This window comes from Patagioenas fasciata, chromosome 2, assembly GCF_037038585.1.
Source record: "Patagioenas fasciata isolate bPatFas1 chromosome 2, bPatFas1.hap1, whole genome shotgun sequence".
Classification (NCBI taxonomy): Eukaryota; Metazoa; Chordata; class Aves; order Columbiformes; family Columbidae; genus Patagioenas; species Patagioenas fasciata.
The window spans coordinates 106,376,609-106,393,148 of NC_092521.1; the positions used below are offsets into that span (position 1 = coordinate 106,376,609).

At 38.3% G+C, this 16,540-nt stretch overlaps 1 protein-coding gene and 1 long non-coding RNA gene across 7 annotated transcripts in view; one reads left to right on the forward strand and one right to left on the reverse strand.

The window, feature by feature from the left end:
• The window catches only part of LOC136097872 (uncharacterized), a 53,851-nt gene that overhangs the window by 29,946 nt on the left and 7,365 nt on the right, over nt 1-16,540 (forward strand). The window lies entirely within an intron of this gene.
• NFX1 (nuclear transcription factor, X-box binding 1) overlaps nt 1-16,540 on the reverse strand; it is a 66,663-nt gene that overhangs the window by 11,807 nt on the left and 38,316 nt on the right. For 3 of the 5 annotated variants that reach the window (XR_011737644.1, XM_071804671.1, XM_065830715.2), the window contains 5 exons: nt 14,391-14,492; nt 11,393-11,434; nt 10,913-11,011; nt 5,204-5,270; nt 783-928 (listed from right to left, as the gene is read on the reverse strand). Coding sequence is in view for 3 of the 5 variants with exons in the window: in XM_071804671.1 (XP_071660772.1) it covers nt 783-928; nt 5,204-5,270; nt 10,913-11,011; nt 11,393-11,434; nt 14,391-14,492 (456 nt within the window). In the remaining 2 variants the exon portion in view is untranslated. Of the gene's footprint in view, nt 1-782; nt 929-5,203; nt 5,271-10,912; nt 11,012-11,392; nt 11,435-11,470; nt 13,473-14,390; nt 14,493-16,540 lie in introns of those variants that run through there. The other 2 variants (XR_011737645.1, XM_071804673.1) reach the window with 2 other exon arrangements.

A 16,540-nucleotide genomic window follows, 5' to 3' on the forward strand; every position in this document is an offset into this window, starting at 1 on the left:
GTAGCATGGAAGGTTACTGTTTGTTTTATAACTACAGTCAATATCTACAGCTGAAAACAACTGGTTGTCAAAGAATCACAATTTGACATTGCTAAATTAAATATGCTGCTCAGTGTGCAGCAGAAGCAAGGAAGCCTTAATACCTGATCTGGGAAGCCTTCCCATACTATGTCTCCAGTGCAATCACCTGGCTTTTCCAACGGCTATATTCCTTTCACTTCCTTCTCTAATAATTGCCTTCTGCAGGTCTTCTCCAAATATTACCAGTTTCGTTTAGAAATGCCTTAAATTTGCAGTAATTCCAGCTCCCTCTTTGTCCATTAACTAAAGAGGGAGCATACTCTGTGGCAGGCTCAGATAGAGAGAGGAGAAATAAGTTCCAATACCACATATTTTCAAAGAAGGTGTAAATTTAAATATAGCTTCTCAACTCAGTAATTAATTTTTGTAAAACCTCATGATATTTATTATCTTTGATCCATCTATCAAATCTAGCTGATGGCAATAAGACAAAAGGTTATTGCCAAGATGAATGGAAAACAGACTTGCAAAAATATTTTCTTAGCTTTTTTGTTTCTAATTGTGTTTTCTTCTCTGAAGATTTACTTGACCAGTAGAAATAGGAACCTATGAAACAATCAATTTTAAAACTGCTTAAAAAAAAATTCTACTAGAAGTTACTGCATGTTGCAAATTGCACTGTAAAAAAACTTGATCAAGTGATAAAAACATCCAATTATTTAAACTATAGTTAACAGATTTGAAAAAAATGCATTACATACTTCACTGCAGTGATAACAACATTACGCTTTGGTTCATTGTCATAGCTCACACTTTCAATGCCATAAACCTGAGCTAATTCATGGATGATTCTGCGGTGATCTCTGTTCATTGGTGGGTAACAATGGCTCTTCTTTGTATGCTTGCCCTGAATTCAAGAGAAAAGGTTAAAGAAAAAAAGGGTGAAGTTTTCCTTTAAGGGCAGGCAGAGGAAATTAAAAAAGGAAGTGCTTCTACCTCTAAAATTTTGTCACTATGACAAAATCAGTACCACAAATACCTCAGTATTGACAGAAAACTTATCTAAAAATGTCAATTTATTTCCCCAAAAAATTAAATTACATGTTCTCTGTTGTTCCTATCACCTCAGAGTATGCATACACACACAAGTTTGAAATACAAACTCTGAATGTATCCATTCTACTTACAGCCCCAAGAAACAGCATAAAATTATTTTTTCTGAATTTTTAGTTTTCAGAATGATCTGCCAATTTTGAATCAGATCTGATTTTATTTCTCAGACTGGCTTTGCAATGCATATATTACAGATAGCTACAAAGATTTCAGATTTATCACCTCCCTCTCCCAAAGAAGCTATTTATCTGCAAGATCTGCCATGTAATGGCATCAGTGGACTTTTTATTAAATAAAAAACAAAACTGTAGTTTTGATTTCAGTTAACAAGGACTGATAACGCTTGATTCCACACTGATTGCTATGTAAACAGTACAAGAACAAACAAAAAAGGAGGGTCCTATGAGCCCTGTCCTAATGGGATGGGCAAGTTTTTAACAGCAAATGGAGATGAGGAGACACACAGTGCTTCACTCTGCTTCAGGGACTCAAGACATTGCTTCAGCTTTTGCCTTGGTTGTCGCCAACAAAGTCTTCTAGGTGTTTGGGTCTATAGAGAGGGTTCAAGGGGAAGACAAACTACCAGCAGCGGAACAAGTTTGAGTCAGGGATTTTTAGAGAACCACAGAATACCAGGTTGGAAGGGACCACAAGGATCTCATGGTTCAGCCTTACTTAGGCAAAATGCACAGTCTAGACAAGATGGCCCAGCACCATATCCAGCTGAATCTTAAAAAGTGTGTAATATTGGAGAATCTACCACTTCCTTGGGGAGATTTTTCCAGGTACATGAAGGAGAAGAAACTCCTCTGTAGTCAGCATGGCTTCACCAAAGCTTCACTAATGTGATAAACTTCTACCAGGCACATCACTTCATCACAGATGAGGGGAGGGCAGTAGCTACTGTCTACCAGCCCTTCAGTAAGGCCTCCTTGTCTCCCATAAGAGCCTCACAGCCACTTAAGCTGTTGCTGTAGGGGCTGGATGACCAGACAGTGAGGTGGACTGACCACTGACTGAATGGTTGGGTCCTAAAGGATGGTGATGAGCGGCAGAAAATCTAGTTGGAAGCCAGTAACCAGCAGTGTACCCTGGGGGAAGAGGAGGAGGGCTGCGTACTCAGTCCAGTCCTCTTTAACATCTTCATGATGTTCTTTATTAGTTATTTAAATGACAGGGCAGAACTTACCCTCAGCAAGTTTGCCAGTGACACAAAGTTGGGAGGAGTGACTGATAGGGCAGAAGGTTGTGCTATCATCCAACATGAGCTTGACAGACTGGAGAAATGTGCTGTCAGGAACCTCACCAAGTTCAGCAATAAGTGCAAAGTCCTACACCTGGTGAGGAACAACCCAACACAACAGTATATGCTGGGGGCCACCCAGCTGGAAAGCACCTGGTCAAAAAAGGACCTGGAGGTCCTGGTGGACATCAAGTTGAACATGTGCCAGCAACATGCCCCTGTGGCAAAAAAAAGCTACCTGGTATCCTGGGCTGTGTTAGGCAAAGTAATTTCAGCAGGCTGAGGGATGTGCTCCTTCCTCTCTGCTCAGCACTGGTAAGACTACACCTAGAGTCCTGTGTTCAGTGCTGGGCTCCCCAGTATAGGAGAGACATGGGGATCCTAGAGAGGGTCCAGGGAGGGCCACAAATATGATTAAGGGATTGGAGTGTCTCGCCATTGTGAAATGCTGAGAGAGTTGGGACTGTTTAGTCTGGAGAAGGCTCAGGGGGATTTCATCAATGATACTTCATCAAATATCTGAAGGGAAGGTGTAAATAAGATACAGACTGGCTCTTTTCCATGGTGCCCAGTGTCAGTACAAAAGGCCACGGTCACAAACTGAAACACAGGAGGTTCATACTGACCATCAGGAAACATTTTTTTTTTACTGTGAGAATGACTGAGCACTGGCACAGGTTGCCCAGGGGGGCCTCTTCATCATTGGAGATACTCAAAAGCCATCTAGAAATGGTCCTGGGCAACTGGCAGGGGGTTTAGACAAGATGACCTCTGGAGGACCCTTCCAACTTCAAAGATTCCATGATTCTATGAAACAACTATAGCCTCGTGTTGCAAGGCACAAGTCAATCTACTGTTACCAAATGGACTCATATGCAGAAGCATAGGAAGTTTGTAAGCAATGTGAATAATGTCGATCTAGAATGGGCATCTAAATAGAAAACAGAAAATCAGGATTCTAAACATTTCAAGAAGGAATTTAACAGCCTTGTGAAAGTTGATATGTAACTAAATAGATAATTTTTAGGGACAGAACATTCAGACTGTCACAGAACTCCTCAGGTAACCACTGGGCTTGCCTACGGAAGACTTCATGAATGAAGAATGATTTCTTATCTGCATTTGCATTACAATATATGGATACCAAGCTTCAAGGTTTATCACTTGCCTTTGGCGCTCAGAAAGAAATATCTTCCCCTTTGAAATATAATTTTACTTCTGGGGACTTCTTGTACCTTATGAAATAGCAATTCCCAACACAGCCTGAGGGGCAGCATGGTACAGAACTGATCTTTGAGATACTGGGCCTAACTCATCCTGATCATGATAAAAGCTTAATAACTTAGTAATTCTCCTTTTAGGTCAGACAAGGAAAAGATGGCCATACCTGTTTTTCATGTTTTCATTCTCTTCTGCAATGTAGGGTCATGATTTAACAAATAGTACATTACTGCTGACAGCTAAAGCATTGGAAATGCTCTTGAGCTCTCTGGTTCTCTTGTTTTGTCACTAATTTGATGTCACTAATTCATTGTATATTGCAAATTCAAGACCTGTGGCTGCCCAGTTTTTACCATACATCATATAACTTGGTTTTATATTAGTATAGGCAGATACATTGGTATGCACAGTTAGCATATATATACAGGCCTGAACATTATTAGACACAGATGGCCCACTTCCAGAATCTCATTCTAATGTGGAAAACAACAAGCAAGAACATTAGACAGGCTGACAAGCACAAAGACTGTTGAAGAAACTTCATACATAAAAAAAAAAGGAATACAGTTAACTAACTGTCCTCAGAGGGCAAAGGGAAGGAAATTAATGCTTTCCACTGAAGGTTAACTCTTCCTTGAGCTAAGGGCAACTGAGTATAGTATGGTTTATACTGTCCTTTGAACCACACCTCATTAATGACCTCATTAATTTTTATAAACATGTAAAAGAGTGTCAGGAGGATGGAGCCAGGCTCTTCTCAGTGACAACCAATGATAAGACAGGGGCAGTAGGTGCAAACTGGAACACAGGAGGTTCCACTTAAATATGAGAAGAAACTTCTTCACAGTGAGGGGAACAGAACACTGGAACAGGCAGCCCAGGGAGGTTGTGGAGTCTCCTTCTCTGGAGACATTCAAAACCTGGCTGGACACATTCTCATGTAACCTCATCTAGGTGTTCCTGCTCCGGCAGGGGGATTGGACTAGATGATCTTTTGAGGACCCCTCCAATCCCTGACATTCTGTGATTCTGTGTGATTCACACGTACTGGGTCAGGCATGGTGCAGCAGAAAACCAGGACTATGCTAATCTGACAGGCCTCAAGGCAGAATTCTGCTTTCACTGAAAAACCTTTGAAAAACCTGGCTAGATATACCAGAGTCTGCCAAACAGCTGCAGCTGAATCCCAGTCTCCTTAGAGAAGGAGGACTACCTTGCATCCTGGCAAATGCAGGAAGGTATCCACAAATCTGTAAGAAAGTTCCACTACAGGGATCAGAAGAACCTAAGCTTTCCTCCTCAAAGTCAGAACCTTTAAACAGCCATCCTTGACTTTATTAATGGAGATACAAAAATTAACAATAAATCCACTGATGCAAAGCATTGACGCAATGATGCCTAACACTGATTGAATCTTTAAATAAAGCCTGTCTGTCACTGAAGTGATCGTGAACTACTATGTCTCCTGAATTTTTTTTTCTAATTATAATTAAAATGTCCACTCTATTGGAGCCCAAACAAATGTAGTGTCACCTAATAACTATTAGTATGAATAAAGTTAACTGTTTCTCATAATTAAGTCATACAGAATATCTGAATACTGACCTTATTCACAGCTTCCACAAGCATCCTCATTTCCTTCTCAATGTCACTGACAAATTTTAAATCCTTCCTGCAAGAACAGCATTCTAGGTAAATGAGGCAAGAGAGTGTACAAAGATATAATATCTTCATATTTTGTAACATTATTTTCAACAAGAACAAAATGAAAGAACTCAATTGACTGAAGCAGAAGCAGGAGTGAGAGCACGTTTTGATTTATATGACACTAGTTACATTTTTAAAGTGTAATTATGTCATCACTATTACAAAAATAATGAATTATTTTCCCTTCTATCCTTGGAACCCAGCATAAAATTCTATGATACAACTCCACTGCAAGTCGCCATTTCAGTGTTTTTAAATTACTTGTAATTAAGGCAATTCACTTAATTAGAACGTATGATTAGACACAAAAATGAGGGTTAGGTAAACAGAGTGGAGATCTTTTCCAAGACAGAGCAAAAGTACACTGACTTCAGACATCAACTTTTCTAGCAATAAAAGCCAAAGCAGCAGCATAAGGCTACTTGCAAGCAAACAAAGTGTTCTGGATATGAGATACTAAGGATTTTTTTAATTTTTTACCTTGCTTTATCACAGTAGGTCAAGTGTTTCACATAAGGGTGAGCTTTGTGTTCTGTTCTAAAATAAGCAGATAAACTAACTCCAAAAGTAAGGTCGTTGTTTGTTAGGACATCATCCCCAAGAGGAAAAAAGGCTACCTGAAGATTTCATATCTCAAACCTGTTTAGTAGTAAATAACCTTGTTTCTTCAAAAATACCACAAAATGAATGATGTCAGAATTTCATCCGTCAAAAAATGCCTACCAAAACAGGCAGTACCATCTTTAGTAGATACCCTACCAAAGTTCTGGATGCTGAAGTGTGTGTACCATCAAAAGACCCAGTGGATTCAAGAAAGCATGCAAAATGGGAATATTGAGTAGCTCAGCTCCCAACATCACTTGATCACTGGTACGACAGACTCAGCTCATCACTGGAAAACCGTCCAGGTTTTGCGATAGTGGATGGGCATGGCATGTAGTTGTCAGAACTCCTTGATCTTCAGTGGCAAAAAGCATTACATTGGGAGAATTGCAAAAAGGACCTGGACTTGTACAGTTAAAAAGAAAGGACACCTAGGCTATGAAATACAGAGTCAGCCCATACAGCATGAGGCTTTGGAAAGAATATGACAGCAACAGTCTCAGGTTAAAACTAAGCAAAACCCAAAAAACACCACCACCAACAACAAAAACCAACCAAAACCACTGATACCTTCAGGATGATCTTAATTCCATGGAGTCAGAAAGCAAATGGTACACAGAGTGCCAGTCATGCACACTCAAATTTCAAGGTGAAGTGATCACAGGAGGTAAGAAAAAAATGGAACCAACAATCCAATGAGACTGTCCACAAGCACCTGATGTGTAATATTTAAGAACCTACTGAGGAACCAGCTCACTGACTTGAGGATATGTTCAAAAACATCAACTCTTCAAGAGCCTATAAAAACAGAGTTATCAACTGGAAGTCAAAAGCGAAATCAACCAGGTGGGAGTTCTTTCAGAAATACTTAGGCTCTCAGCTTCAGGTAAACCCAAGATAGTCAAGACTGAAATACTCCAATAGGAAGATAAAACAGAAAGCATTCTATGCTGGAAACAGGGCCAGCGATTGATTGGTGGCAGCAGAAAAAGAAATATTAAGATAATATTATTTCCCTGTAGGAAAAGGTGTGATGGATTGGAGTAAATGAACTGTACAGAAACTAATTTCATGGGCAACACCTAATATCCCTAGTTCCAATAACTCTCTACAGAGTAGAGGCAGGACCTTACTCCCTGTTGCTTGTAACATACTACACAATGGCAGTTATGACTACTGATACGTGCATTCAAAAGCGAGGCAAGTGTTTTATGTGCACTTTGTACCTCCCAAAGAGTTACAGACCATTCAGACAGGAACAAAGGACAGGCCAATGTACATGGTGGGAGAGACAAAACAATTGCTGTTCCTTTGGAATCATCAAAAAGATTCTAAAATATTCTAAGAGAGCATAACTTGGGTTGAGGAATGTTTAAGGAAACTACAGACTTCAGTACTCCTTAATCTGAAATTTTCCTTTGAAAGAGGTGTCATCAACAAATATCTGGATTATCCTAGACTGTTCTGGCTGTGTCAGTAAACAACTGAGGCAATCCAATGGGAAGATGCATCTTCTGTATCTACATGTTCAGAGTGAAGAATATTCCTTCAGGCTGTTTACTCCTCTGCCACTAAGGCTGACAAAGTACAAACAGGATTTTCTTTACAGCATCAAGCTCCCTTTGAGATCACCAAATGAAACAGTAAAGAAAAAATAGTCTTGTTTAACAGTGTGAAGTCTTTCCTTTCCAAATTTGGGAGTAAGCCTCATTAGACTGCCATGACATAAGAGGAAGGGAGTGTCAGGTCTACATGCAAGGAAATATACTCTTTATTCCTAGCTATACAGAAGAATGAACCCACGCTTCACTGAAGGGCAAAAAGAAGCCTGCAGTTGCCAAGAAACACTGGCAAGCTTGACTATTAGCAAAGGTCTCAAAAGGCCAACGGTAACGGAAACTATCTGTTAAGGAAGAAAATGAAGCCTATTGTAAATCATTTCACAAGATGGAAAAAAGAAACCTCTGCAGGTTCAGTAGTTTTCTGTGTATGATCCTGATCAGATACCTCGGTGAGCAAGGACAGTAAGAACTGGCTACTGCTTATTTCTCACCTGTATTTGTCTCTAGTTCTGGTCTTACAGTTTTAGGCTGCTTGTTTTGGCATTCCTCTTTGAGGAATTTCATTTGTGGTTGTCCTGAGCAGGGATTCGCTTGTATATTTGTTGTTTAAGAAAGCTACAAAGGTGTCTTGCCCCTACCCCTGTACACTGCTCGTGTTGCCACATCACACACAGGAGTGCTTGGCTCTGCCTTCATTGGCTACAACAGCATGTAGAGTGTTAATCCTTGGGAAGACTTGCTAAGAGGAAGCCTATGAAGGACCCATCTCCCTCTCTGTGTCTCTAGACTTAACCATTCGATCCAACATTTCCCTGGTCCATATAGCTGCCGTGGGGTCTTGCACAGCCAGTGACAAAATAAGGGAATTCTCTTCTGTGTAGCTCCACGTGGCCAGATATTCCAGATGTCCTTCTCCAGTAGTCTTAATTCACCAAAGAGCAGCCTTAACATCATCGTTGTCAAACGGGGGCACTGGTACTTGTGCCAGTCTACCCTCCAGCTTCATATCAATGGGACAGCTTGAGCATTTGCTTGCTCTCTCTTGTCTGTTTCTGAAGCCTCTTAGAAAGGTCAGTGCTGAAGTGTCCACACAGTGAATCTGTACCCCCAATCTGTGCTTAGTTGTCCTGGCACAGTCATCTTCATGCTAGAAGATAAGTTCCCTTTGGCAGAAGGATGTCTCCTCATGTAAAGCTCTCAGAGACTTCTCTTCTAACTCCTTGTCAGATTCTGACAAATGTATCAGCCAGATCAGTATGCAGCAGCATTACAATGCTGCTTCTGGTCCTCCCTTCTCCTGTCACTCTCCTACAAAGGAGACATATTATCCTGGAATGCTTCCACTTGCTCATCTTATTCCTGTTGCCTAGAGTTGTACTGCACCCTGGAGGTTTAGGGTTCTGTAATTAAAGATTACAGCTCAAAATCACGAGTTTTCCCACAGCTTTCCCAAGTTTTCCCATTTCTGTATATGCTGGGTTTTTGTTTTTTTTTTCAGCCCTAGCTTCACAGATCAATGGATCGCCTAAACAAGATAATAACACAGCATTCTACTAATGGTTTTGGCAGCTACCTTCTTCTTGAGGCAGTGACCCTCAATGCACAGGAAGGTGGCTGTCATATTTCTCATAGTTCTGACATCCCATACATAGATGTATAAATTAAGTTCTGCAGAAAACCACAAGCCCTGAACTCTTGCGTTACTGAAGGGATCTGCTCAAGCAAGAATAAATGCATCTGTCAAAACTTATACAGAATGCTGAGCTACCTGAAAAAAACACTGTAACAGATCCGCTTTGTAGATCATACCATTGTGAGGGAAAACCTAGATCTTTTCCAAGACTGACAAGAAGAAAAATCATCAAGAGTAGCCAAGGAAGTTCATAAAGCCATAGTTTTACAAATTGCAGATTGCTGCTCATGTAAAGAGAGAGATGTTAATATAGGGAAAAACTAATTTATCTTGAAGACTAGATAAATAAAATCCAATAATTCAATGTGCAAAGTCATTGACTTGAGGACTAACTAAAACTTTCGCTTTAACCTGTGAATCAGTAAGAATAGCCTGAGTGTACTAGTTTACCATGAGTTACCATTATGAAGTGGCTACAAAGAAAATGCAAATAAAATCACAGAATGACTGAGATATTTTCAGAGAAATGTGGAAGAATTAAGGCTACTTTTCAAGGTATCTGTAAGACCATCTGGAATACAGTCCATGATTCTGGTCATTTCAGTTCATGAAAGATGAACCATGCACCATGGATAAAAAATGGCTGATAGGAAGGTGAGATTGTACTCCAAAAAAAACAAAGAGGTGAGTGCACACACAACACAAGATATTCAACACAGAAAGAAAGGGAAAATGTGTGCTTTGTTTTCTGAAAGATGTACAACAAATCATATTCTATACACACTTAAGAGAATAGTCCTTATAAAATACCACTTTTAAGTTCAAATACTAATAAACCAGTACCTCCACAATGCAAATATTCAGCTTTTTATCTTGCAGTAGGCTAATCAGTTGGAAGCAAAGCAAGAGGTGATTTAAATTCTGCATGGCTATTTATGTAAAATTTTCATTTGTCTCAACACATCAGCACATTAAATCAAGGATTTTCAAGTAGAAAACATCCTCACAAAAATATGGAATGTATCATTAGGATAGTGAAGCAAGAGCAAACCAGATTCAGCTGTTCTAAAAACTTAAAGCTGGTAAAAACTAACATCACACCTAAAAACACACACATGTGAGTAAAAACTTCTCAGATTACACTTATCATTTAAGCATTTTTCTAAAAACAAGTCTGATCCCTTCCAGGTTTCAAAGTGTTTATTCCTGTGATGCTTTGGATATTACCTTGATTTTCTATTGCCTCAACTTTAGATGTTTCAGTCTAGCAACTCGCTTTGCAGTCAGCACTGGCATAGGCTTAGCTCTGCATCAACAATTTTAATAACTCCATTTCTTTATTTTTAAAAGTAAGTAAGGCAAAAAGTAAGACAAAAAAATAAGACTGGTAGAGGGAAATAACATCAGGCTATGAGACCATATTTCATTACTTAGCTATCCCTTTTGTCTTTGTCTTGAAAAGCTTACACAGAGCACTGAGATGGGGATTGGTTGTGTATGAAAGCAGCAGAGATGTAAGTAGTACAGGTACTGATTGGTAGTGAGAAGAATGGTGGAAAATGGAGCTCCCGTTCTAAATCTGGTCCTGTTACAGAACAAAGCAACCCATCAGGCACTCGTTGATCTTCAGGTTCTCATTTTAGAGGTCTTGAGAGGTGGGCATCACCTCCTTTGCATCAATTATCACCTATTGCCTAGGCTGGAGAGAAGACTAAACATTTTCAAAAGAGTAAATAGAATTACTCTGCATTTCCCATTTTGCTCTCAACACTCTTCACCAATGGCACCTGTCATCATTTGAACACATACCTTGCATCTTCTTTTAAAAGGTCACTGTACTTTGGTCCAGAAGAACGGATGTTAAAAGGATCAGAATTATGATCTATTTCAAGAGCCTCAGCAAGACGCCTAGATTTGAACATAGCAGGGAAAAAAAAAAAACAAACACAAACATAACAAAACCACAACCAAACAAAAACAAATACACAAATTCCCCCAGCCTCCCAAACATGTTGTCATTGAAGAGTAAAGATATGGGTGATTAATACAGATTAACAGCTCACAAAACATACAGTCTGTATATTTGAAACTACTAATTTAGGACTTTTTACTAGAATATTTTAGTAATATCTCAGATCAGTCAATATAGATCCCTATAGCATAATTACTAGAATCATCTCCACATGTATCAGTTCTCAAGGTCAAGAAGGAAAGGATATTTTTCCACACATCATTAACTTTCTGAACCTGGACTTGCTCTGAAATGTAGCAAACATGTTCATTGCCCACCTGTTCCTCTGAAGAGCTAAGCATTCTTCATCACATTGTAACCTGAATTATGAAAGAAAATACAATTAAAATCACTGCTGTTACTCATACTTTTCAAACTTTGTTGGTGTCACATCATTATCACAGCCTAATGTACTAAGAAGGGTGTATGAGAAGAGTTTATTGTATTAGATCAGATAATAAAGCTAAAACCAACCAAACAAGATCTTTGAACACACAAGCCCTTCACCAGGTCTTGAACAGAAACAGCAGTTACCAAAACCATATAGAAGCTGAGCAAAACAGCTTCTGAATTGGATTATATTGGTAAATTAGATCATCTGAGAAAAAAAATGTGGTTGATATCAGCTATGAGGGGACACTAGGAAGGATGGGAAACTAGCAGAGGTCACTTACTCCTATGTATCATAAAAAATGTAATCAGTGAGGAAAACAAAGAAGTTAGCTATGTGTATGGAGGATTGTGATGCACCATAAAAACCAGTATTTCAACCAGGCCCATAACTTCAAATGTTAGTAGAGTTACGAATTTCAGTTTTCTGTCTCATCCTTGAAAGGTATTTTATAATTTTAAAGGATTAAAATGTCAGAGAAGGATCAAGAGTTCTCCAGAATTTCACAGTGACAGTTAGAAACTTCTGCCCTTTAGAATGAATAAGCAAGCTGACTCTGTTTATTATAGTTCCTTGATTTCAAATGAACAATTTCTACAGGGGAAACTGGTTGATTCAGTGATTTGTATTATGTTTGGAGACACATAGCTATACAATCCAGAACTCCCGGTGGTTTTCTCAAAGGAGGCAGAAGAAAGCTATCATACTTGCACTGTAAGATCAACCTGCTATTGTTTAAAGTAATTTGCTTGAAGAATAATTTTTTCATCTTCTAGAAGAGGAACATGACCAATTTACAGAAGGTACTCTAGGACCAACCAAATTTGTCACAAAAAAAGTCCCAAACCCTAATAAGGAAACCAAACTAAAGTATAAAATATCTACAAACCAGACAAAAGAGAGAAACAAAGACGAAATCTCTGCACAGTTTGCATAAAATATTCTGCTATTGTAAATGAATGAAGCAGATATGTAAGTTACTTGAAAAATACAGGAGTTTGTCAATAAACTAGAAATTTAAGAATAAAGATTTAATGTGCCATCATCTGTTTCCCCCCCTGCTCCAGTATCTGATAGATGAAAAGATGAGGAAAGAGAGAATACTTCCTCTGGCTGTTCTTGAATAAAGGCTACCTGCCACAGTTCAGATATAGTAGGAAAGATTTGCACAAAGTAAAGTAATCTCCCAGTAATTTCAGCTATTCAAGGAAAGGGCAGTAGAAGTCTTCCCACAGAGAAAGATGCATGACAGTGACTACAACACAATTTATATTACACATTGCAAAGGCTGGGACACCAACAGAGACACTGGTGACTTATTTGCTCTCCTGAAAAGTATGCAGCTGTTGGACAGACGTGCAGCTTCAGTAGCTAAAAAAGTCATCCCTCTTTCTTTTACCACTCCACACTCCCATCTTCCCTCCCGAGTTCTAGCACTGCCAAATGATTGCTTTCTTCAAACAGTGACTCATTTTTGGAGCAACTGAAGTTGACTTCATTGTTGAGTATATTTGTATCTGGTTGGTATTGTGACACAAATAGGAAAATAGTTGAGGTTCAATCTGGGTAAAGCAGAGATTATTCCACAGTAATTCTAGAGACAAAAAATAATGCTTATATTGTACATTTTGAGTATTCAGTTAACTGAAATAAACAGAGTAGGCTGAAAAAGGCTCAATTACCGTTTCCTATTTGTGTCTGCCTTATACTATGCTCACACAGTACTACCACCACACTCTTTAAAGTTGCTTGCAGGAATCAGCATGGCTCTCCCTCTTTCACCTTGTTTTTTCACCCCACTTTCTTCTGAAGGATGACACCGGCCCAAACAGAATGAAGCTGGAGATGGGGATGAGCAGGTGCTCCCATACATCATTTCTGCTCTTAGTTGATCTTGCCCATACATTCAGAGTTAAAATTATTTAATTGTAGAAAATTATCCAAAAGGACTCAGTAATTATGTGCTCCTATTTCATAGACATTAAACAAATAAAGAGAACAGAATGACTTCATGAAGGTCTTGAAGTACCCTGGTATTAGCTTTTGATATAGGAAGTTATGAAGCATCTGTATGGGAAATTTCACTGTTTTGACTTTACACAATATAAAGGAATATTAGATTTTAAGACACATAACAGACTTACCCTGAAATAATCAAATTCACAATTAAGAGGAGAGACAGTAACAGAAAATAAATTAAACAGAAATTAGGGCCTCCAAAGGCAAAGACTTCAGGAGGCCGAGTTTTTAACAGAAGGATGTTGGAGAAACTTGAGAATTCCTTAAAAAAAATGATACCAAAAGTAAGAAGACAAGCTACTGCAGCCCCAAGAAACAACAGGAGGAACAGAAAAATCACCAAACTTAAATCACAAGTGTTTCTGTGAGTTTAAAATAGATCTGCAGTGCCAGCCAGTATGAGAACACAGAAGCGCCAATCAAATTGACATACAAATGAAAGAAATCTAAAAAGGGTAACAGAAAAATATTATCAACAGTAAGACGAAAATACGCCCTATTAATCATCCAGGAAGGAATGCTAGATGCTGAGAGAGAAGATAATAGCAAAAAGTTGCACTGTATAGAAATCTGAAAAAAATCCAGAGGAACTCTAAGGAGTTTGCTGGATAGCAACGAACACTAAACCCACAATTATATTGTTCCATATATAACAACAAACCAGCCAATGATGGTTAACTCATTCTACATAAAAGCGAAAATGTAAACCACTAAGGAATTGCAAAATAATCTTTTAGCAGTACTGTTACAGTAGAGTCTTCGTATTTTAGCTGGGATTTTGCTCATAGTAGTATGCATTTTCCATGTCACCTATGATTCAGGTACACACAAGGGTTTCAAATATGTTTATACAGGTATCTTCTTACCTGGCCTGCTTCATTTCCTTTTTTGTAATAAGCCTGCTGATTTCCACTGAATCCCCAAGCTGTAGATCTGTTAGCTTAGTGGCTATAGATATAGCAGCTATTCTGGAAAAGAAGAGCGTTATATTTAATTTGAGGCAACACATAAACCTTTGAAAAGGTGTATAAAGCTGAGATTTAAACATCCAGGTGGAAGAAGTAAGACGGACTGACCATTGCCTCATCAGATTACAGAATGGGACTCTAGCACCACATCACCTAGTTTTAGGAGTCTAATCTAGCTGTGTAAATTAAGAGGTTACTCTCTCTCTCATTTCCCTCAAGCAGCTAGGAGCAAGACTAACAAATGGATGTGCTTCTTCAAGGAATGTTTCAGAGCATCAATTCCAAGCAAGTCTAAATGAGGCAATGTGAATACTTTCTTCTCACCTGCTAATATTCAACCCATAGCTTACCATATAGCTTTAATTGCCTTTTTAATTTTTACATTATTCTTCCTTAACTGTGTACAACTGAAATGTGTAGAGTGAATTTATAAAGTACTTAAGAAATTTGCTTAGAAAACATGGATTATACAATCCATAAATGAAGAGCAAAAAGCCTACTGTTACAAATTTTCTTTATTATAAACATTCTTCATCATTCCCTTCAATACTAAGCCTCCCCAGTATGATTTTTATGCTAAAATTTCTATAACTAAAATATTCAGCAAGTTTCTAGGGAAAAATCCCACACTATTCTCAAACAAAATCCTAAAAATGGAACTTCTATCCTCTGAATCATCTTTTCTGTCAAATTCAGATAAAAAGATATATTTGTCTCTGTATGTTCTGCATCACATTCAGAGTACTAATATCTGTCAGGAAGGAGGATGATTATATTACCTGAAGACAAAAAGCACTGAGAGGCACCATCAACTTCATATTTATTAGGTGGTGACAAAGTCTAAGGTAATGGGCCATTAGATTATATTACATTATCATTAGTATCATGTGTACACACATAGCAGCACACTCCCTTTCCTGTTCTGTTGGGCATACATTTTTTTTTCTTTCTTTTTTTTTTGGGGTGGGGGGAGCTGGTGAAGGAGTGGTTTGGGTTGGTGGTTGTTTTTTGTTTTTGTTTTTTTGTTTGGTTTTGTTGTTGTTGTTGTTGTTGTTGTTGTTGTTTGGGGTTTTTTTTTTGTTTTTTCTTTACAAGTGTGTAGGTGGTTGGAAAAAAGCCAAACCTAACTCCTACAAAATCAGAGTATTTTAATCTTTCAGCATCCTGAACAGTTGGAGTTATCATACAAACTTAGCTAGCATTAAATCCTGCTTTTGTTAATATCACATCAGCCAAGAGTAATCTGTAAGCTTATATGAACATATTTGAACAAACACTTGCTTTAAACTGATTGTTTCTTTCCCTTCCTCTTGACTTGGGCTCTGATTAGATAAATAAATACGTGTAGAGCTTATGAATGCAAAGACACTCACTGATTTCAAAGAACCATTTCCTCCTATGAATATCTTTGCAGTGCCTGAGTTATAGAAATAGTGGAGAAATAACAGCCTTCAAAACTCTGGACTTGTAATTATGTTACCTTCCCAGCTTATAGTTAATAAAAGGCATGTGTCAATTTAAACTGTTATTTCAAAGTTGGGTCAGTCTTCTGGATTGTATTAATAGTGACACAGATCTCAACAAAAAAACATCTTTTTCCTAAAAAAGAAAAAAAATTATCACCACTATTTTAAGTCTAACTTGCATGCAACTTAGTGTTGACTACAACTGTTCTTAACTGTTTCCAATTAGCACATTTTTCTCATCTCTTTTATTATGTAGTATTAAGCATCTATTATATAGATGCTAAGCCATGTTCTGTCACAATTTGAATCCAGGCAGTGTTCAGCAGGAACAAAGCAGCATATCTTAAGCTGACCTAGTATTGGGCTCTCAAACAGCAGTTCCAAATAAAATCTGTGACTGCTCTCCTATCAGCTGGGATGCAGAGCAGAACTCTGGTTGCATACCAACTCTCTAGATCAATTTTTTTACTCCCTGTCAATCACAGCCTCAGACTAAGATGTTTCTTAATTATTATTTACAGTTTTGCTATTTTCATTTCAGAAGTTCCAAAGACCTACTTTTCTTCTTTTGCTTGTCCCCTC